Below are 21044 nucleotides of genomic sequence, written 5' to 3'. Positions count from 1 at the left end.
TGATAGAATGGCTTAAAATTAACAAACTATATAATACATGTCTAAAAATTAACATATCTTAAAATTTTGTATATACAATAATATATTATCTAAAATGAATAAGCATAAAAATATTTGTAAAAATAAATCCAGTTTTGAAAGACGGGTCATAATTTAGCATAAATTAAATACAAAATAATTTTTAAATATATTTTCTCATGAATATATTAATTTGCTTAATAACTAAATGCAAATAAATATATAATAAGAAGTGACAAATACATATGGTTTTAAACAATTGATTAATTATAATATTAAATTATAAAATTATTGTATTTGAAATAGTTATATAAATATTTAAGTATATGATTAACATTAAAAATACATACCATTTATGTTCTAAAACAATAATTTATGTATAGAAAAGTGAAAACAAACACCCGCGCGGTTGCGCGGGTCAAAATCTAGTTTATGTGTATTGGAGAAGATGGGAAAATAAAGAAATGAGATTCTTTGCAACGAACTGAACGGCAGGACCCGACAAGGAACAGCACAGCCCCACTCCACACTTCTCTTCATACGTTTCGTGACACCCACTTCACCACTTTTCTCACTTTTCATCAACTTCTTCTTAAATATCTATCCGAAGAGTCATTCTTGGGTTCACTCCCTAGGGTGAACCTATAGGTTCACCAACCAATAGAATTTCATTATTTCAAATTCGATATCTTTTAAAAAAGGAAACAAAATATTCTCAAATTATATTATGTTTTTAAAATAAAAAAAGATAATAGTTACAGAAAAAAGAATTAAAAAATATATATTTTAATGTTCTCAACAAAACCCTAAATCCTAATCCCTAAACCCTAAACCCTTGGATAAACCCTAAACCCTTGGGTAAATCCTAAATCCTTGGATAAATCCTAAACCCTTGGGTAAACCCTAAACCCTTGGATAAATCCTAAACTCTAAATAAAAAACACTAAAACCCTAAACCCTAAACGCTTGAATGTTTTAGTGTATAGTGATTTTGATTTAGAGTTTTGGATTTATCCTAGAGTTTAGGGTTTATCCAAGGGTTTAGGGTTTAGGATTAAGGGTTTAGGGATTAGAATTTAGGGTTTAGGGTTTAATGTTATGCTGACGACGTAAAATATTTTTTTTGTAATTATTACTATTTTTTTTTTACTTTTAAATTTTAAAAACATAATATAATTTGACAATATTTTATTTCCTTTTTTAAAAGATATCGAATATAAAATAAAATAATCCTATTGGTTGGTGAACCTAGAGGTTCACCCTAGGGGGTGGACCTAAGAATAAGTCCTATCCGAATACCAATTTGTTGTTCTTTTTTTTTTGTAACTGAAATTTGTTGTTCTTTCGTAGAGACTTTAATGTTATTGCAATTGCTTATTTAGTCCCCAAAGCAATTTTGATATATATCATACTAGTTGATTAAAAAAGGCACTATATGATTCATATTAAATGAAACATATTTAATTAATCATGTTGAGACTTTGCAAATTTTGCAATTCTTATTAGGGCACTGGAGTAGTATTTTTGCATTATACTGTAGCATATGCAAATTATATAAAGAAAAGTGTTTTCTTTTTAAATGTGAATTTATGCATATCGATCATTAAATTATTATCAGTTGGAACCTTATTTTCCAAACCCCAAAATGATATTTTTGATCATTATAAGTTAGTTTTTCGCCGAATATATTGAAGCGGACGTGTATGCTTCTTCAAATGAAAAACAATTCACAAAGCAAAAGCAAACAAATAAAAAAAATTAGCAAGCAACGTAAAGGGGTCCATGTCTAATTAGCAAAAGGAAAACAATAAAAAAATGTCAGGATCCTATCATGCATGGTTTGTCTTGTCACCATTCACGAAGTCACCATCTATACTATACTAAAAAGAGGATATAAGCTCCTCTTAGAGTGTCCACGTAGGCACAAAAAATCATCCAATCAGAGAGTCCGAAGTTGCCACGTCATCTCATTTATTTTTTCGTAAAAAATGAAAAACCAATGCAAAGGAAAGGATCGAACCCGGGTTAGAATGACATGAATATATGAGAGATACCACTAAGCCATTGAGACTTTCTTGGACACATATACAAGAATCACTAAATATGTAATCACACTCTTATGTACATTTATAATAATATGGATTCAACTTTCAAGACTCCAATACATTGTTTTGTAAAAAAAAATAAGTAAGTGACTAAGCTAATATATTCTTTGAAAGTGTGAGAACATTGACATATACCACAAAGAAATAGATTTTTGTTTTCGTGACAAAGTTAAGAATTTTGTAAAAGTATTAACATATAAATTTTCGTGGCAAATATGAAAAACATAAATTTTTGTACAATTTTGACAAAACAACTCAAAACATAGTTCTCTAATGTTTTAATAAAATATTATTTAAGGGTGCAATAATTAAATATATCAATTCAATAAATTTTGTAATTTATAAACAAAACAATAACACAACAAATTTTGAAACATTTGTTTAGCCTATCGATTTCTTTTCATGAGAATCCAACTAAACAAGATAAAAAAAAACAATTAGATTTATTTAATTACCATTTTATATATAGATTTCATATACACAAATAAATATAATATAACAACATAAGCTTGCTTTCCCCGATTCATATTAAAACCTTTTTAAGTTATCTACCAAAACAAATTAATTAAATCAATCAAATTGTTAGAATAAAACAAATTAAAATATAATTTTATTTTAAATTAAATTATTTAAAAACTGATTTGATGGTAATTTTTATGACATATATATATTATGTGAAAGAAATATAAGCTTAATATGGAAAAAAATCTTAAATACAAAAAACTCTAAAATTAACAAAAAAAACTAATAAAAATTAAACTATGATATCAATTGAAAGCTTCTTAGACAATATTAATAAAATATTTAAGCGATAATAAGACAAATTTGATTTTTTTTCAGCCAAAAGTTTATTATTAATTAGCATCAGTTATTTCAAAATATTTAAGAAATGATGGACTTAAATGATATATGAACTATGAATAGTAGTACTTTGTAAAGCTGACTTAGATAACACATCTGTACATCATTTCCCGTCCTTTTTGATGCCTAAATTCAAAATTTTCAGAGCAGTTATTCCACAAAGAGATCGTATGAGAAATTGTTTTGATATTCATATTTGTTTCTTGACTGTTAAGAAGATTGATAACTGTAAAAATGTCTCCTTCGAATATTATATGTCTATAATCGAATCTCCACCATGAGACAACTTTGTTTAAAAAGTAAATAATTTCATTTTTTATATTATATAATAAATATATATTATTTAGATAATAAAAATATAGTTATTCATCTATTACAAATATCTATGCAAATATGTGAATCAAATACAACAATCAAACAACATAATGATTTCCACAAAGAAAATTTAAAATAAATATATTTATGTTATGTAGTCTTATTTTATATTCTTTAAATAATGTAATACAATATTATACATTATTTTTTAGAATTGAGAATTACATATATATCAATTAGACAAATTAAGCGATAATTAGACAAATTTAATTTTTTTGCTAGCCAAAAGTTTATTATTAATTAACATCAGTTATTTCAAGATGTTTAAGAAATGATGGGCAAAAAAATAGAATGAACATAAATAATATATGAACTATGAATAGTATTTTGTAAAGATCACTTAGATAACACATCTACACATCCATTTTCAGTCCTTTTGATGCTTAATTCAATTTCTTCAGAGCAGTTATTCCACAAAGAGATCGTATGAGATTGTTTTGATATTCAGATTTGTTTCTTGACTGTTAAGAAGATTGATAACTATAAAAATGTCTCATTCGGATATGATATGTCTATAACCGAGTCCCCAACATGAGACAAGTTTGTTTTAAAAGTAAATAATTTTATTTTTCTTATATTATATAACAAATATATATTATTTAATGATAATAAAAATATAGTTATTCATCTATCACAAATAACTATGCAAATATGTGAGTCAAGTAGAACAATCAAACAACATAATGATTTCCATAAAGAAAATTTTAAAAAATATTTATATTATGTAGTCTTATTTTATATTCTTTAAATAATGTAATACAATATTATATATTATTTTTTTAGAATTGAGAAATACATATAAAATTTTATCCGCGCGTAGCGCGGTTAAAAAATCTAGTCTCTTTTAATAGTATCGCACAACATCGTTGTCCTTCTTTGTTCATTTTTTTTTTCATCTCCCCACGTCAACATCGTCCATAGCTAAATTTAGTTATTTGAAAAACCCTCAGCAGAAAAAATATATCTGGTCGGGCTTTCTTATCTATATAGAAAACTAAATCTTTTCCTGGACGGTGTAAATGTCTTTTTGTTTTCTTATACAGCCTTTTATGTGATTTTATTTGGTCTATAAAACCTATATTTGAAGTAGTATCGGAGTACAGTGAAATATATAAACATCAGGGATTTTTTTTTTCTTTTTCTGAAGTTGTTGTTATTCTTCACAAATTTCTGAGCGTTAGGACTTAGGAGTGGTCAACTTTAATTTATTTGTCTACATCAACTCATCAAAGTACTTTGATTTATTTGTTCGTTGGGTCGTGCTATGATTAATTTCAACGTAAAACGTCGTGCATGTAAATATGATCAGATCAACTTGGTTGAACTTTTTGTTGCTTTTGTCATCTTTTCTTTTTGGTCATCGGTTGAAACTTTTTTCGTTTCGTATCACATTCATTGAGTTATATTTTGTTGAAAAATATAATTATTGTTCAACTACTCTAATTTTTTTTTGTGAAGTTTAAACGTGAAAAATGAATTGGTTGTTTAAACTTTCCAATGTTTTAAAGCCTTTTTTCAAAAAAAAAACTTTCCAATGTTTTTAAACTGCAACATATAGTCATGAATGATGCAACTCTACTAATGATCACTTTTCTGCAACGCAACCACATGCAGTAAACTATATTTCGAGGAACTATATTGTCCTGCATGTGGAGAGCCTTGCGGGTATTTTGAGCCTATTAGGCATTATTCTGAACGAGTGTATAAATCCCAAATATAAAACTATGTATAATGGATTGCATTCCCTTCAATTATTTGTGAAAATATGTTTTTCGATAACAGTAGACAAATAATAATTTTATATGGGATTATTAATCAACGAACGTCGTCCGAATCAAATATGGATTTGATTATTTGAACCTCCTGGATGATTTGACAGTTGTACAATTTTAAAGTTAACATAGATTATCCGAACTAATTATATATTGATCTGGCTTAAAACTTTAGTTAGATAACTTAGATTATTTTTTAAAAAATTGGGTTGACCGTAATGTATTTATAATCAATTGGTTGTTGGACGTATCAGAGATCTCACATTATTTTAGTATGTTCACATTCGGTATACTAACAAATTCGATTTTCATAATTGGAAGAATCGAATAACACGCTATTCATCATCAAAATATGAAGACTAGTAGGTGTTCTTATCATTTAAAAAATATACTTTGGAATAATAAATGGTTTAAAATCCCTAGATTAAAAATATCTACCGTTAACATATTTGACTATACAATTAACTTAATTACATGTTCTTACTCAAATACGATTAATAATAATTAGTGTTTAGTTTATGCAGTGTTTGGCATTATACCAACTCCAACAAATCACTATTTGAAAAGCATGCGAAATTTAAATTCGCTACCTAGAGGATATTAACAACATAACAACTGAAATTTGTAATTTAGTGATTTGTTTTCATCCTACAACTATATATGATAATCCATATAGTAAAATTACATTCAAAATATGAGAGACTGCGTATGTTACTCGTAGAAGGTCAAAAAAGTTCATAACCGGTATTTAAATCCGAGAATCTGACTTACATTTAGTCATGTCATTTTTTTTTCTTTATTTACATTTATAAATGATTAAAGCCTTAAAAAAATGATATGCAATTTCCCAAATTAAAAAAAATACTTTTGGGAAAAAAAAAAGAACAAAGACTATATATATTTCTTGAGAAAATATGTGCCCTTTTATATGAACCAGTCAATTCAATACAATAATAAAAGTTTTTTTTTTGGTTCAACATAATTTTTTTTTTGTCAAACGGTTCAACATAATAATAAAAGATATTTATGAGAGAAGAGAAAGAAAAAAGAAACAAACATGTCGCATAAATTCGCTAAAAAGAGAAAAGAGAAGCTGGTTTTGAATGGAACATTGGTGCATGCGGGCGGAAACATAACTATTTTACAGTTTAACATCTGAATAAATTAAAAAAAAAAAAAAGCTTCTCAAACCTCTCTCAACCTCTTTGGCCTTTCTTCTCTTCTTCTTCCTTCTCTCTTGTTAAGATTCGTCTGGGTGAGTACGCTGCGTATTTGGGTGTCTTACTTACTTGTGTGTATTAATTAATCAAATGATTAGCTCTTTCTGTTTTGAATAATGAATTTGAATGGAGCTACTGCCCAATAGCTATTTCGTCTCGTATAGATTGGTTGAGTACTGGGTTTTGCTGTTTGACTTCTTCACGATTGAGTATTTGATCAATCCTACGAGTTTCTTATTCAAAAATTTGATCTTTTTTCACCTGCATAGAAGTGCTCAAGAAGGCAGCTTTAGACATCAAATGTTCTTGTATCACTAGAAGCTAAGCTGAGATGGATACAAGGTGTGTGTGTTTCCTTCTTAACTAATCAATTCCTAATTCATTTCCCACCCACCTTGTTAAAGTTTGATACTTTCTGTGTAGTAGTATCCTCAACCACCCTCCTGAAGAAAGAAGAGAATTCTCAAACGGTGATTTCTACTCTGGTGAAGTTAAAGGACTGCTCCCTCATGGTAAGGGAATGTACTCATGGTCAGATGGAACTATCTACGAAGGAGACTGGGACCAAGGCAAAATCTCTGGCAAAGGGAAGCTTATATGGTCCTCCGGAGCCAAATACGAAGGAGACTTCTCCGGTGGATACCTTCACGGCATCGGCACCATGACTTCACCAGACCAATCTGTTTACAGTGGAGCTTGGAGGATGAACGTAAGGCACGGTCTCGGGAGGAAAGAGTATTGCAACTCTGATCTTTACGATGGCTCCTGGAGAGAAGGGTCGCAAGAAGGGCGTGGTAGCTATTCTTGGACTAATGGGAATAGGTACATAGGGAGCTGGAAGAAGGGTGGAATGTGTGGGAGAGGGGTGATGAGATGGGGGAACGGTGATCTTTTCGATGGGTTTTGGTTGAATGGGTGTAGACATGGCTCTGGTGTTTATAAGTTTGCTGATGGGTCTTTGTATTTTGGGACGTGGTCTCGTGGTGTTAAAGATGGGAAAGGGATTTATTATCCTGCTGGGAGTAAACATCCTTCTCTGAAGAAGTGGTGTCGGTCTCTTGAGTATGATGACACGGGGAAGTTTGTGCTGTCTCGTAGCTCGTCGATAGATGTTGATGAGCTGAGGAGTTTGAGTTTGAGTGCTGTGAATCGAAGTCTTTCCATGAGAACTTCAACTAGTGGAATGTCTGATCATCCAAGAGAGTTGACATCTAAGTCTGCAAGGTCTTTGGGGTCAGGGCAAAGCGAGGGACAGGATAAGAAGAACCGTGTCGCTTACGAGAGGGAGTACATGCAAGGAGTTTTGATTAGAGAAAGTGTCGTCACGAGTTCTGTTGACAGGTCACTCAAAATTAGACCACCTTCAACTCTTAGTAAACAAGTCAGTGCCAGGACTTTCTTGACCTTTCTTACTGGGGAACATAACTATCATCTGATGCTAAATCTCCAACTTGGTATCAGGTAAACTATGTCAACACCATTAAGTCTAATGACCACTACATGTTAATATCAACATCTATGTATCCACTGCATATTTCTCTAAGATTGCATTATAATATTCCTCTTAACACAAGAATCATTGGAAGTTTATAGGTATACTGTTGGGAAAATTACACCAGTGCCAAGGAGAGACGTACGTGCTTCTGACTTTGGTAAGAAGGCCAGAACGGTGATGTTCTTCCCTAAAGACGGCTCTAATTTTACGCCTCCACACAAATCTATCGACTTCTCTTGGAAAGACTATTGTCCTATGGTTTTCAGGTAAAAACAGTTTTTCTTCTGGCAGATAAAGATACTTGTAAAAGTTATGAACATCTTACCGCTGCCTTATATCTCTGTTGTTCCTCTTGATCTGTCTATCTTAAGGATCAAACAATTATGAGATAAGTGATTGTTTGTTCATTCATTTGATATTCTGTGCCTTTTGTTTCAGGAATTTGAGGGAAATGTTCAAGTTAGATGCAGCAGAGTACATGATGTCTATCTGTGGTGATGATGGCCTGACAGAGATTTGTTCCCCAGGGAAAAGTGGCAGTATCTTCTACCTTTCTCACGATGACAGATTTGTGATCAAGACATTAAAAAAATCTGAGTTGAAGGTTTGAAACTGACACAAAAGCTGTGATTTGATTCTTGCTAGAACTAACTGATCATCCATCTTTTTTTTTTTTTTGGTTTAAAGGTTCTACTCAGAATGTTACCTAGGTACTATAAACATGTAGGGGACCATGAGAACACACTTATAACCAAATTCTTTGGAGTTCATAGAATCACACTCAAGTGGGGAAAAAAGGTTGAGAACTTCTCTGGTCCCATAACCTTTTATATACCTTAAGGGTTTCATTGTGTTTCTACTTTAAATGTAACATGAGCTTTTTGGTATTTTGATAGGTACGCTTTGTGGTCATGGGTAACATGTTTTGCACGGAGCTGAAGATTCATCGTCGATATGATCTCAAGGGTTCATCACATGGGAGATTTACTGAAAAGATTAAAATACAAGAAAAAACCACATTGAAAGATCTTGATCTTGCTTATGAATTTCATATGGACAAGCTGTTAAGGGAAGCACTCTTCAAGTGAGCGCTATTATCTTCTTCTTCCTGAAATCGCTTTCAGTTTCTTGGTGCATTCATCCTTGAGCAATGATTTTAAGCAGCTGTGTTTTGCATTTGAAAGTTTCTAATTGTTTGTGGAACCTCCTTGTTTTGGCAGGCAAATTTATTTGGACTGCGCGTTCTTGGAATCTCTACAGATCATTGACTACAGTCTTTTACTAGGATTACATTTTAGAGCACCAGGACAACTTAATGATATCCTTGAGCCTCCTAACGCAATGTCAGATCAAGAGAGCGTTTCTTCTGTAGATGGTATGTGTCAGTGTTTCAAGAGGATATCTTTTGTGCATCATATAAAAACTTTTTGATGGCTTCATGTTATTGAAGAATTCTAGTAGTATCCTAAATCCTAATGATAAGCTTTTAAGACACTTACTGTTTCATGTTTTCATTTTCAGTTGGTGTGACTCAAGAACTCTCAATTCCACCAAAAGGATTGCTATTGGTGACTCACGAACCCAACTCCGTGAGTACTGCACCAGGTCCTCACATCAGAGGAAGCACACTCAGAGCATTTTCCGTTGGAGAGCAGGAAGTTGATCTCATTCTCCCTGGAACTGCAAGGTTTACTTATTTCCTTCTCTTTTCTTTCTTCATTTAACCATGCTTTATAGCTTAACAGTATCACCACTGCATCTATCATCTTTTGTTAGGCTGCGGGTACAGTTAGGAGTGAACATGCCGGCTCAAGCTCACCACAAGCTTGATGAGGACAAGGAAGAGTCTGCTACAATTGAGCTCTTTGAAGTATACGATGTGGTGGTGTACATGGGAATCATAGATATTCTACAAGAGTATAACACCAAGAAGAAAGTGGAGCATAAATGCAAGTCTTTGCAGTATGATCCCATGACCATATCTGTGACTGAACCCACCATTTACTCAAAACGTTTTGTCAATTTTCTGCATAAGGTGTTCCCTGAAGAAATGTAGGACTCAACAACAATCATTCTTATTCCATTTAAGATCATCTAGTCAATGCTTTTTATACATCTGACATTGAAAAACCTCACTGTGAATGTTTTTTAATTTTTTTTAAGTACAATGAATGTGCTTCAGGATGATGCTTATATATTTGCAACACAAACTTAGTATGTAATAGTCATGACATAAAAATACAAACGAGAATCTAAGCTAGAACTACAGGATAATATAAAAGGGGTTTAAGCACCAACAAATAATTATAAAGCATCTTTGAGAGAAAGAAACACATATCATCACAACAGAATCATTTTCATTTTTCCCTTCATCCATTCACTTGGAGCTTAAGGCAAAAGATAACTTAGGGCGTGATTTGTTTTTACCCAACAGTTTCATCTGTTTCAAACGTTCTTCTTCCTCTTCTGCTTTCTTCTTTCGCATCGCTTCTTCCTTCTGTCTTTGCCGCTCCTCCAGCTCCCGATAACGTTCCTCCTCTTTCCTTTGCCTCTCCATTGCTTCCTTTAGCTGAGCTTCTTCTAGTTTCTTCCGGTTCTCCTCTTCTATTCTCGACATCTCCTCTCTCCCTTGTTGCTCTCTTTCCTGCGACAAACACCGCATGACGCCCTGAAAAAAAGACTCGTTCATCAACAACTCTCCATGATAAGCAGATTCATAATAGCAATTCGAAATTATCGAAAAATGCCAAGAGCAAGGTTCTTTTCGAATGATGAACCATCAACTATGTCACTGTGTGATAAGGATAAGAAAAGACGTTTACCTCTTTTTCTTTGGCTTCGATAAGAGAAGCTGCCTTCTCCTTCTCAAGTTGAGCTGCGACTTCTTCATTAAGTCTCTTTCGTCCTTCCTCCAACAGTGTTAGAATTTCCATTTTGATTTTTTCAGACTGCAAGCTTTCTTCAACCTTTTTCAGAATAGCTTCTTCAACCCGTTTCGTAGTTTCTTCCTCTATTAGCTTTAGTTCTGCTTCCTGCTGTCGCCTGTTGGAAAACATAGTTAATAGTTAGAAGACACCCACAGTAGATTCAGAGCCATAAATATCACCTGGACTTTTTCATATCTTGATGTCTTCAATCTTGAACAGAATAGAAGCAAAAATACTATTCGAAGAACGATAAATTTCGTGAAGGATATTTTAACACCACCATAGACACAAACAAACCTTAGCTAAGCTATTCTTGTTCTTTTAACGTATACATGTTTAACTCAGTCACGATCCACGTAAATGACTCTCAGAACTTATCAAATCGAGATAATAAGACCATTATTGCCAGAAGATCAAATATAACAAGTCGAATAATAGCTTATCTCCCTTTAAGCGAAGCCACTGAGACAATGCCATGAAACCTGTTGCACTTTTAACACTAATAATCAAAGCACTCCCACGTTACAGTAGAATAACATTTGCGAACACAAAACTTTAGTTTGACATAACATATACCTTTTCCGCTCTTCCTCTTCTCTGATTAGTTTTTCCCCATTCCTATTTTTAGCTGACTCAAAGGTTGTGGCAGGAGACCTTCTTGCAGGAGATGGAGAAGAGCTCCTACTCTTTTGTCTTTTGTAACGTTTTGGTGTTGGTGAACGTCGCTTAGGAGTAACAGATCGACTCCGGTGGCGCCTAGGAGATATAGAACGACTTCTTCGTCTGTACAACACCCAAAATAAAGCGGTAAGCAAAAGCTGCAACTGATGAACTACCACGCACATGAAGACTAGGCATCAAGTAGCCCACACCTTCACATAACGAAAACAAAAAGTATGTGCAGTTACCTCATACACTGATAAGAATTATCAGCTCCAACTTTTATCACATGAAGAAGCTAATGTGAGAAAGGATCAATGAAAGAATAACCAACAGCATCACCAGCTCACTTCCCCTCCCATAGAACGGGAAGAAATTTGAGCTTTAAACATAATGGCAAGAGCATGGATCCAGGATCCTCTTCCTAATTTCTCAGCCATGTTCTCAACATATCATTCTATTATCCTACTTAGAAACATAAGGTGGTTTTTATCTCTTTATTTTTAACAATCTCCATTTAAAAAGAACATCATAATGAATGACTGCCAGGAACTTCTGAGAGAAATTAGATCAGAAAACTAGTAATGCTATCCCAACTACAATCTGCTTTTATGAATAAGCAGGCTGCACTATCTAAAACGCGAAGCTCAGGTAGTAAAATAATCCAATAAATTGAAAATTTCAGCCAAAACTGCTTACAAAAATCAAAACAGAATTAGAAAAAATGTTTCCAACAAGACCATCACTCAAAAACTATTAAGACAGCATCTGTATCATCCAGATAGATTCTATAGTTTCTTACAGTCCTTATGATGAACCAATTAATAACGGTAAACGAATAGCTCAGAAAATAATACGTGTATCACCTGCTATGGGAATAAGATGAGTATGGAGAACGGCTCCTGTCTCTTCTGCTTCTCCTGCTATGCCTGTGCCTTACAGGAGACCTCGAGTGCTTTCTGCGACGTGAAGGCGATGGAGAAGGTGACCTCGATCTTGACAAGTCCCGAGGCATCTCTAAATTAAGAAGCAGCAATCTTGCTTTATGACAAGATCAGATTAAATCTCTAAACTTTCTGCAAAATCCAGATTCAACAACTAAGGATCGAGCAGGTGGAATAGTATCAATCGAATTCGTCTATTAAATCTCAAATTTGCTCAATTAATCTCGTTCCTAAGATTGCATAGCAAAACCCTAGAGCTAATGGGAAAGAACAGCATCGAAAGCATAAAAGAGCTACCTAGAAAATCAGCTGAAATCGTCTGACTTACCGGAGAATCGCGTATGGTTGGATCGGCTCAAGAGAGTCAACACGGAGAGAGAGAGGAAGACGGGTACGGATTCTGGTGGATACACTTGTTTTGTTGAAGATGAAGCGAGTTTTGTAATGCCTGGAAAGCCTTTTGGGCTTACATAATACCGTAGGGGTTTGGGCCTTTTTCAAAGTTCAATGGGCCGTACGAGTTTATTACAGAATATCCGATTTTTTAATCCGTCGTTCAGCTTCTTCCGTTTGATTAGATAAGAGCAAAATAAGTTTTGAAATTCAGTGTCCATTATATAATCAGAAAAAATTGCAAGCAATGACATTTTATATTATTCTAGACATGTATGTGGTGTATATTTTATATATCGATTCGTCCTTTACATTTTCATTTTTGTTATACATAAAACACTATAGGTGATAAAATAGTAAATAAATTAATTTTATAATGTATTTGTGGTAACACACCAATAACTTAACATTGCCCGCAAAATTTCATGCTTCATCTTCTCTCACTTTTCACTTCACTAAATCACGTTTCACTAAACCCACAACTTTCATGCACATTTCCCCACACCATGCACGTCTCCGTCCAATATATACATACATGATCATGCTTAGGTTTGGGAAAATATTAATTAATCCTGAGTATGGAATTACGTTTTCATACTTTCATCTCTGAACAAAATCATTTCAGCCAATTAATAATTGAGCTTTTGATCCCTTTAAAGACTTATTTCGTGGGAAAAACGGTTGTCTTAGTGTAAAATATGCTAGTCACATTTTCTCATGCACTGTATTATATATATGAACACATAAATTTTGGATTACCAAAAAAAAAAAAACACATAAATTTGGAGTATTTGAATGACGTACGTAGATCAAGCCAAATAACTACACCCAAACAAAACAATATGAAGAAGCAAAAGTTCACAGCCTTTGTTAAAGAACTGAACGTACGCATGAAGAAAGAACCGATCACTCTCCGATACATTCACATCCTCGGCACCGTTGTCTTCTTCACCTCCATCTCATCTCTTGTCATCCTCCTCGCTCTTTACCTCAACCAACGGCTCCAAACTTCACTCTTCCTCCAAAACGATCATCTCTCCTCCAATCCTCTCACTTCTCCTTCTCTTTCTCCTCCTCCTCCACATGGCAGTGACATGTCGGACGAAGAGCTGATGCGTCGAGCAGCAATGGCACCACGTGAAGCGGTGATTAATGAGACTCATCCAAAGGTTGCCTTCATGTTTCTGACGAGGTGGAACTTGCCTTTGTCCCCTCTTTGGGAAATATTCTTCAAAGGCCATGAAGATTTTTATTCCATTTATGTTCATACATCGCCTGAGTTCACTGAGGAGCCACCAGAATCTTCAGTATTTTACAAGAAACGTATACCAAGCAAGGTATGCTAATTAATATTGATAGATTTATTTATTATAACATTCATCGATATAATTTCATATTTAATATTGTGAAAATTTGCAGACCGTTGAATGGGGAAGATCGTCCATGATGGACGCAGAGAGGCGTCTTTTATCTCACGCGCTTCTAAAGCCTTCAAACGCTCGCTTCGTCCTCCTCTCCGAGACATGCATCCCTCTCTTTAACTTCACCACAGTCTACACTTACCTCATGGGCTCCACTCGCTCTTTCCTCGGCTCATTCGACGACCCAAGGCCCATGGGCCGAGGCCGTTACAACCCCAAAATGCTCCCGCACGTGTCTCTCTCCGACTGGCGGAAAGGAAACCAGTGGTTCGAGCTCTCACGGAGAGTCGCCGCCGAGATCATCTCCGATCACCGGTATTACAATGTCTTTAAGGATCACTGCCGGCCGCCGTGTTACATCGACGAGCATTATATTCCGACATTGGTTAACAAAATATGCCCGGAGATGAATTCGAACCGGACAGTGACGTGGGTGGATTGGTCAAGGGGTGGGTCCCATCCAGCGAGGTTTGTGAGGAAGGATATCCGGGTCGGGTTCTTGGATAGGATCCGGTTCGGGTCGAATTGTAGCTACGAGGGTGAGGTGACGAACGTGTGTTTTCTATTTGCGAGGAAGTTTCATGTGAGCACTCTCGAGCCTCTCGTGAAGATTGCTCCATATTTGTATGGAATTTAAAACTTTGAATCATTGGTAATAAATAATGTATTTAAACTAAAATATTCTAACCAGCCAAAGCACATGGCCAGAAGAAGAGTACGTATTAATGTACTCCTGTATGTTTAGATTACTATGTCCGAGTGGCAAATTAAGTGGTCAAATTTCTTGGCCTCCAAACTAAGTTCTAATCATTTGTTTGCGTTAATCGTTTTGACTTTTTAGTTGAGTTTCGTATCGACTATATGTTCTTTGTCTGGTCTAAGATTGAATCAGTTTAGTTAATCTCGCATGATATTTACCATGTTCAGTCTTTTTTTGTTGTTGCTAAATTACCATGTTCAGTCTTATAATGTTCAGTCTTACTATAGCTTGTTTCTTTCAAGCAGATCGGGAGGTTATGTCATGATCTTTCGATAAGATGGCCACATGATAGCATAACTGACCGAGAGAAAGATAGGATTAGTTTATCAAAGGTGGCTGTCAACTTTATCAGGAGGATTTCTCGTTTGACCAAAAACTTTATTTGTGTGTTGAATCGATATAGTAAAATAAATAAAAGGTGGCTGTCAACTTTCGTGGCGTGCAAACCAAGTTCTAAATAGTGTATCTTAGTGTACAAAGACTTCGTAAGTTCTTCTTAATATAATAGAAAAGGATTTAGTAAGTTTATTATTATATATATATATCAAGTCCTAGACATGTATTTTGAACTCATAATACTTTCTTCCACATTGATATAAACCATATTACCGGAAACAGTCTTCCATTTTCCTGCAAAACCTAACCTAACTTTGTCATAGGCTTCATCTGGTTCTGAAATATGGAGGTTGCATAAATTGGTAGAAAGAAAATCAACCAAAGTGTTAGACATCAACAGCAGCACGGTGAACTCAGAAAGAACCAACACCGAGACGCGAGGCTAATAGACGAGAGTGAGAAAATGGTAGAAGAGCTACAACAACAAATGTTTTACATTGGAAGAAAAATTCCTGAAAAACAGGTATGTATGCTTATTGATAGAAGTGTTCATTTTGGATAACAAGAAATGAAATCACTCAAGTACTTCTTGAAATAAATAGTTATCTCCGTATAGCTTGTGAATGAACTTAACCAGGCTTGATACTGCTACATGTATATATGTTACTCTTCAAAAACCAGCTTAATCTTGGTAGTGCCAAGTCGAAGGCAAGCTACAGATTGGACTATGGATGGAGTTACGGAGAAAAAATGATATATAGGAATTCCGAGTTGGATCGAAAAAAGATGGAGCTTGAAAAGCTAACTTTCACTCATGGTGCATATCGTGACAAGAAGGCTGTTCTATATTTCTCTTCCGGAAGAGAAGCAGAAGTTAACATTCATGTTAGTTAATTCTAATCGCTTATCTTCTTTGTTTTGTCTAGCTCGATCTCAAAATGTTGAAAGTTAAAAAACAAAACCTATAACAAGAATGGATATTTACAGAACCTAAATTGCCGGATGTTGCATGAGGCACGTAGCATCGGTGAGGAAAGACTTTTTCTCAATATGGCTAATAAAAAGCATAGTAACTCTGGTTCTTCTCTTAAAGAACTTGATCAACAAGTTAAGTTTATTTCTCTAGCCACAAGACCTTCCATTAGACCTTATTCATTGTTTTATCTTTTCATTTTGGTTTTTACTTTTAACCATCTCTGTTGTATTGGTATAGGTAGGATCTGTCCTTTGTTAACATCCATTGATAACTTTCTTGTTCCATCATATTCGAGATATGTTTTTCTGATAGAGTTTTACCTATCGATTCTCTTGTAACAACTCAATCACAACACTCCAAACACTTTATTGAATCAATGAGATGACGAACTACACTTTAGATCTCGAACCGTTGAGATGCGTCGGCTTAACCCGAGCACAATCTCCTCAAGAACACTGGCTTAACCCAGCTGCTCTCACTCAAGTCTCGCGACTCAATTCTAAATCCAAAAGCTCCCTCCCCGTAAACGACGACCTTGTGCTTTTATACTTGATTCTTGTTCAACAGCAAAGTCTCTGAACCAAGGAGAGTATCTTCTCAAATGCCAGCTCAGCATATAAAGACTTCACCAGCCTTCTAATCCTCCTATCTTCTCACGTACCCAAAGCTAATACAAGCTTATCATTTTCTTATGAGTTTGTGTCAATCAACGCAGATTTGTTGGTTAGGCCACGATCTTGTGATGAAATGGCGACTCAATAGCACAAGCGATCGAGATGAAACAAGAAAAAAACTAATGGAACTTGTACTGGAACGAGAACAATTATTTCGTGACGCTCCAGTAAAAGGTTTCCTATGGAATTCATTACCGTCTACAACTAATTTACGGAAACAGATTCAGGTACTATAACCAAACTAGAGAAGATTTTGACTCGCACTACAAGAAAACAGGGGGATTCTGATGGCCGAAATCGTCAGAAATTCGTCGGAATAGACCGATCCTGACGAATTTCTGACGAACCAGTCCGTCGGTATAATTTCGTCCGAAAAAAAAGATTCGTCGGAATTTCGTGAGACCTTCCGACGACTTTATGACGAATACCGAGAAACGTCATTCTGACGATATTCCGATGCGGACACACGAGACCAGAGTTCATCGGAAAAACTATATACCGACGGAGCACGTTCCTCGGACTATACCGACGAACTGAGTCCTCGAAAAATACTGACGGACTATGGTTCGTCGGAATTTTCCGAGGAACCTTCTCCGTCGGTATTTTCCGAGGACTTCGTTCGTCGGTATAGTCCGACGCCCTCAATTCGTCGGAATATATCAATTTTAAATACGAATTAATTTTGCATTTTTATATATATTTTTTTATATTAAAAATTAATTAATAAATAAATAAAATCTGAAATTTAAAACTAATAATATTATAGAATTTAAATTCATACAAACCGAAATAGAAAAAAAAACATTCAGAAAGTTAAAAATTCATACAAACCGAAATAGAAAAAAAACATTCAGAAAGTTTTAAAAAGCAGAAAAAACTAAGAACTCGAAGACATCAAACGATCTAGCTTCTGCATTATCTCGGCGTTGAACTTCTTCTGGAGCGGGAATATATGCGGGAACCGAGTTTTGTTCGTGAGACGATCCCGATGCACGGGAACTGCTCACCAAACTACGTCGAAGACGGGCTGCGGGGCGGGGTACATCCTCGGAACTAAAAAAAAATTAATACATCAAAAATCTTTTCAAATCATTTCTATTTTTAATGTTTTTATTTATATATTTACAAAAGGTTTTATAAACGTTTTAAAAAAACTATTAAACCTTTTATTATACATAGTTTATTACTGGAAACTTATAAAAAATTATAAAAATTTTAAATTTTTTTATTATACATGATTTATATATATATATATATATATACGTATACAAAATTATAAATTTTTTATAAATATAGAAAATTGTTGTTAAATATTTTTAAAATTTTTAAAAAACATTTTATTATACATAGTTTATTACTGGAAACTTGAAAAACGTTTTTAAAAATCAAAAAATGTTTTAAAAATAGTAAAACGTTTTGAATTTTAACAAAAACACAAAATAATTCCAAGAAAAACTAAAACAACAATCCAAACAACAATCCTAACTTATATATCCTAAACTATCCATTCAATCCTAAAATTTTCAATCAAACAACCTAAAATCCGAGATCTAACTTCCAAAACCCTAAAAAAATGAGATAAAACAAGGTTGGGATGATTCTTACATGATTTGGGGTTTGGGGAAGAGATATGAGGGTGAGAAGAGGATTCGCCGGTGATAGGAGCTCGAGAATGGTCGGAATCGCCGTGAAAGGGAGAGAAATCGCGCAGAGGATTGAGAGAGAGGCGGAGGCGGAAATAACGAAGAAGGAAGAAGAAGGGTAATTATATTTAACGTTTCCGACGGACACAGATTCGTCAGTATACCGTCGGGATAATTAAATATATACCAATTGGCGGTTCGCGAAAATTTTCACGTGGTTTGGTTTTCCCGGGTAAATTGAAATTCCGACGGAATTGGTGTCCGTCAGTATATTCCGACGGAATACTGACAACTTTTTCTGACCGAATTCCGACGACTTAGTGTTTAGGGGTTGATTACAAGTTTCTAAATGCAAAATCTAAATCTTTGGTAATATATATAGTATTTGCATAAAGATTTAACATTAAAAATGTTCTTATAACACGATTTTACACAACAACATTTTTTGTAGTGTAAGATTAGATGAATATGATTGTATAAGTATATGAGTGTTAAGATGAGATGTTATGAAAACAATGATATGCATACATAAATATTTTAATGAGTTGTTATATTTGAACGGTTGTGATCTAATACTATACTAAACACTTATTATGTGTTATATTCATAGTTTTGGCATCTAAATTTATAGATTTTTATGTTTGAAATTTTTTAGAAACACATGTCCTCGGTAATTCGTCGGAATATACCGACGACATTCCGACGAACTAGACAAGTTCGTCGGAATGTCGTCGGTAAATTCTGACGAATTACGGAGGACATTTCCAAACTTCAATGGAACCCTTTGTCGTCACTATGTCGTCGGTATTTTGCGAGGGATTTCCGACGGAAACATGGTTCATCGGAAATTCGTCAGAAAATTCCGACGGAATACCGACGGCGGTAACAGTTATATCTGTTAATCGGAATGTCGTCGGAAGTTCGTCGGTATATTCCGACGAATTTTCGACGACTACAACGGTTATATGTTTTATCAGAATGTCGTCGAAAAGTTGTCGGAATATTCCGACGAGCCATTTTTCCTCGGAAATTCGTCGGAAATGGCCGACGGAATTCCGACGACTTCAATTTTTTTGTTTTCGTCGGAAATTGGTCGGAAATCCGTCACAAACGTCCGACGACATTGTAGTCCGTCGGAACCTCCGTCGGAATTCGGCGTGTTTTCTTGTAGTGTCGGTTTTAGTTTCAGTCTCTTTGTTCATCACTTTATGATATATATGTAAACTCTGTTTGTCGTAGTCTTTGGAGAAATGCAAAGAAAAAAGGATAAAATCAATTTCAGAGAGAAGAAAGGAGATAGAATCTCACAAAAGAGAATTAAGGAAGGCTGAGAATGAGATCAAGTCTTTGAGAAAAACTTTGGAGAGGATTCGCCAGAAAAAGCAAAAAGCTTTGCAAACACTTTCACTTCTTAAGGAGTCCTTACAAGAACCACTGTGAATATCTATGGAGTTTGCTCTTAAAACTTTTCTATCAGCATATAGGCACTTGATGTACAAAACTGTTTTTTTAATGAATAAAATTTAACAGTCAAAAAGAGAAAAAAAGAAGAAGAGATTGTCACTTCTTAGCATAATGTTTCTTGTTGTTCAAAAAAAAAAAGAGCAGTGTTTCTTTTCTTGTTTGAACATCACTTAGCTTATAGTAATATATGAAAACTATAACCAACAAGTTGGATTAGTGGCGCTTGAGAGATAATCCCAATACGGCGAATCTGCAGTTCGATCCGGATTACCTTAAATGATAAGAATATATAGCTGTTGCAGGTTTTGTGAGATTAGTCGGTTGACCTCGATCGCCAATTTCTCAAGGTTATAAAAAAAACTATGAAGTTTGTATTTTTTTAATATGTAAAAAGTTTGGAGGGTGAAAATGCAGAATAGCTAAGCGGGGGTTATTGGTCGGTGTATTTTGATGGATTTGAAAATCCAAACTAAATCTAGTGTTATTGGTTCTATGATTTTAAAATATGTATTGAAATCATGTGTTATTCGTTTAATGATTCATAAATTCTAATTCAAATCAAGTGTTATTCGTTTAATGATTCATAAATTCTAATTCAAATCAAGTGTTATTCAATCATACGGATTTACTAATAGATTTGATTTCATAATGTATTTGAATGAATTTGCATGGATTTCTTTGTGAAAAATACAAAGGCCCAAATCCGAAGAAAAACCTCCGGATTTGTAAATATTAATCCGAGAAAATTTGAAAATTTGTATATTTTACTTGGATTTATAAATGCTATATGGATTTCTAAATCAATAAAAATATATAAACCAATAACACCTCCTAAAAACTTGAGATAGTAAATGGATAAAATTTCAAGTTTTGTAAAGTTAAACAGATTCTACTGAGTGAACACAATGCAGTGCAACTATATATAAAGTCATATTTATCATTTTGTCCCTGCACATAACTATGAAATTGAAGATCTTAATGGTTGACCAAAAGAAAAACT

The 21044-nt window shown here is 34.2% G+C and overlaps 4 protein-coding genes and 1 long non-coding RNA gene across 12 annotated transcripts; 3 read left to right on the top strand and 2 right to left on the bottom strand.

The window, feature by feature from the left end:
* Positions 1-4902: 4902 nt before the first annotated feature.
* Positions 4903-10033, top strand: LOC103871866 (phosphatidylinositol 4-phosphate 5-kinase 7). 2 transcript variants are annotated; one of them, XM_009150179.3, is made up of 10 exons: positions 4903-6387; positions 6619-6693; positions 6775-7812; positions 7945-8112; positions 8285-8450; positions 8534-8644; positions 8743-8930; positions 9067-9221; positions 9368-9533; positions 9623-10033. In XM_009150179.3, exons 2-10 carry the CDS (start codon positions 6683-6685, stop codon positions 9900-9902), a joined length of 2283 nt encoding a protein of 760 aa, XP_009148427.1. In that variant the 5' UTR covers positions 4903-6387; positions 6619-6682; the 3' UTR covers positions 9903-10033. The 2 variants fall into 2 exon arrangements, with proteins under 2 accessions (XP_009148427.1, XP_009148428.1); XM_009150180.3 differs by having other exon boundaries at positions 4904-6386; positions 6621-6693; positions 6778-7812.
* On the bottom strand, positions 10019-12826 carry LOC103871867 (uncharacterized protein At1g10890). Of its 4 annotated transcripts, none has more exons than XM_009150182.3 (5): positions 12706-12826; positions 12300-12509; positions 11350-11556; positions 10669-10888; positions 10019-10514 (listed from the first exon to the last, which is right to left on the bottom strand). In XM_009150182.3, exons 2-5 carry the CDS (start codon positions 12446-12448, stop codon positions 10224-10226), a joined length of 867 nt encoding a protein of 288 aa, XP_009148430.1. In that variant the 5' UTR covers positions 12449-12509; positions 12706-12826; the 3' UTR covers positions 10019-10223. The 4 variants fall into 4 exon arrangements, with proteins under 4 accessions (XP_009148430.1, XP_009148432.1, XP_009148433.1 ...); XM_009150184.3 differs by having other exon boundaries at positions 11682-12509; positions 12706-12757; XM_009150185.3 differs by lacking the exon at positions 12706-12826 and adding an exon at positions 11682-11712.
* Positions 12827-13532: 706 nt separating this feature from the next.
* On the top strand, positions 13533-15015 carry LOC108872183 (glycosyltransferase BC10). The gene is made up of 2 exons (XM_018659503.2): positions 13533-14107; positions 14190-15015. Exons 1-2 carry the CDS (start codon positions 13613-13615, stop codon positions 14826-14828), a joined length of 1134 nt encoding a protein of 377 aa, XP_018515019.1. The 5' UTR covers positions 13533-13612; the 3' UTR covers positions 14829-15015.
* A 228-nt stretch (positions 15016-15243) lies between these two features.
* Positions 15244-20198, top strand: LOC103871865 (coiled-coil domain-containing protein 18). 4 transcript variants are annotated; one of them, XM_018659508.2, is made up of 5 exons: positions 15244-15810; positions 15983-16172; positions 16275-16394; positions 16979-17164; positions 19820-20198. In XM_018659508.2, the coding sequence occupies exons 2-5, from the start codon at positions 16038-16040 to the stop codon at positions 20018-20020; spliced, it is 642 nt and encodes a 213-aa protein (XP_018515024.1). In that variant the 5' UTR covers positions 15244-15810; positions 15983-16037; the 3' UTR covers positions 20021-20198. The 4 variants fall into 4 exon arrangements, with proteins under 4 accessions (XP_018515024.1, XP_018515020.1, XP_018515022.1 ...); XM_018659504.2 differs by having other exon boundaries at positions 15969-16172; XM_018659506.2 differs by having other exon boundaries at positions 15925-16172.
* On the bottom strand, positions 17657-19808 carry LOC117125950. Its single transcript, XR_004448411.1, has 2 exons — positions 18543-19808; positions 17657-17990 (listed from the first exon to the last, which is right to left on the bottom strand). It is a non-coding gene; the product is annotated as an uncharacterized LOC117125950 (long non-coding RNA).
* Positions 20199-21044: the final 846 nt, after the last annotated feature.

The sequence above is a fragment of the Brassica rapa genome, chromosome A06, assembly GCF_000309985.2.
Source record: "Brassica rapa cultivar Chiifu-401-42 chromosome A06, CAAS_Brap_v3.01, whole genome shotgun sequence".
Taxonomy (NCBI): domain Eukaryota; kingdom Viridiplantae; phylum Streptophyta; class Magnoliopsida; order Brassicales; family Brassicaceae; genus Brassica; species Brassica rapa.
The sequence above is the reverse complement of the archived record's forward strand: the minus strand, read 5'-3'. Positions and strand labels throughout refer to the sequence as shown.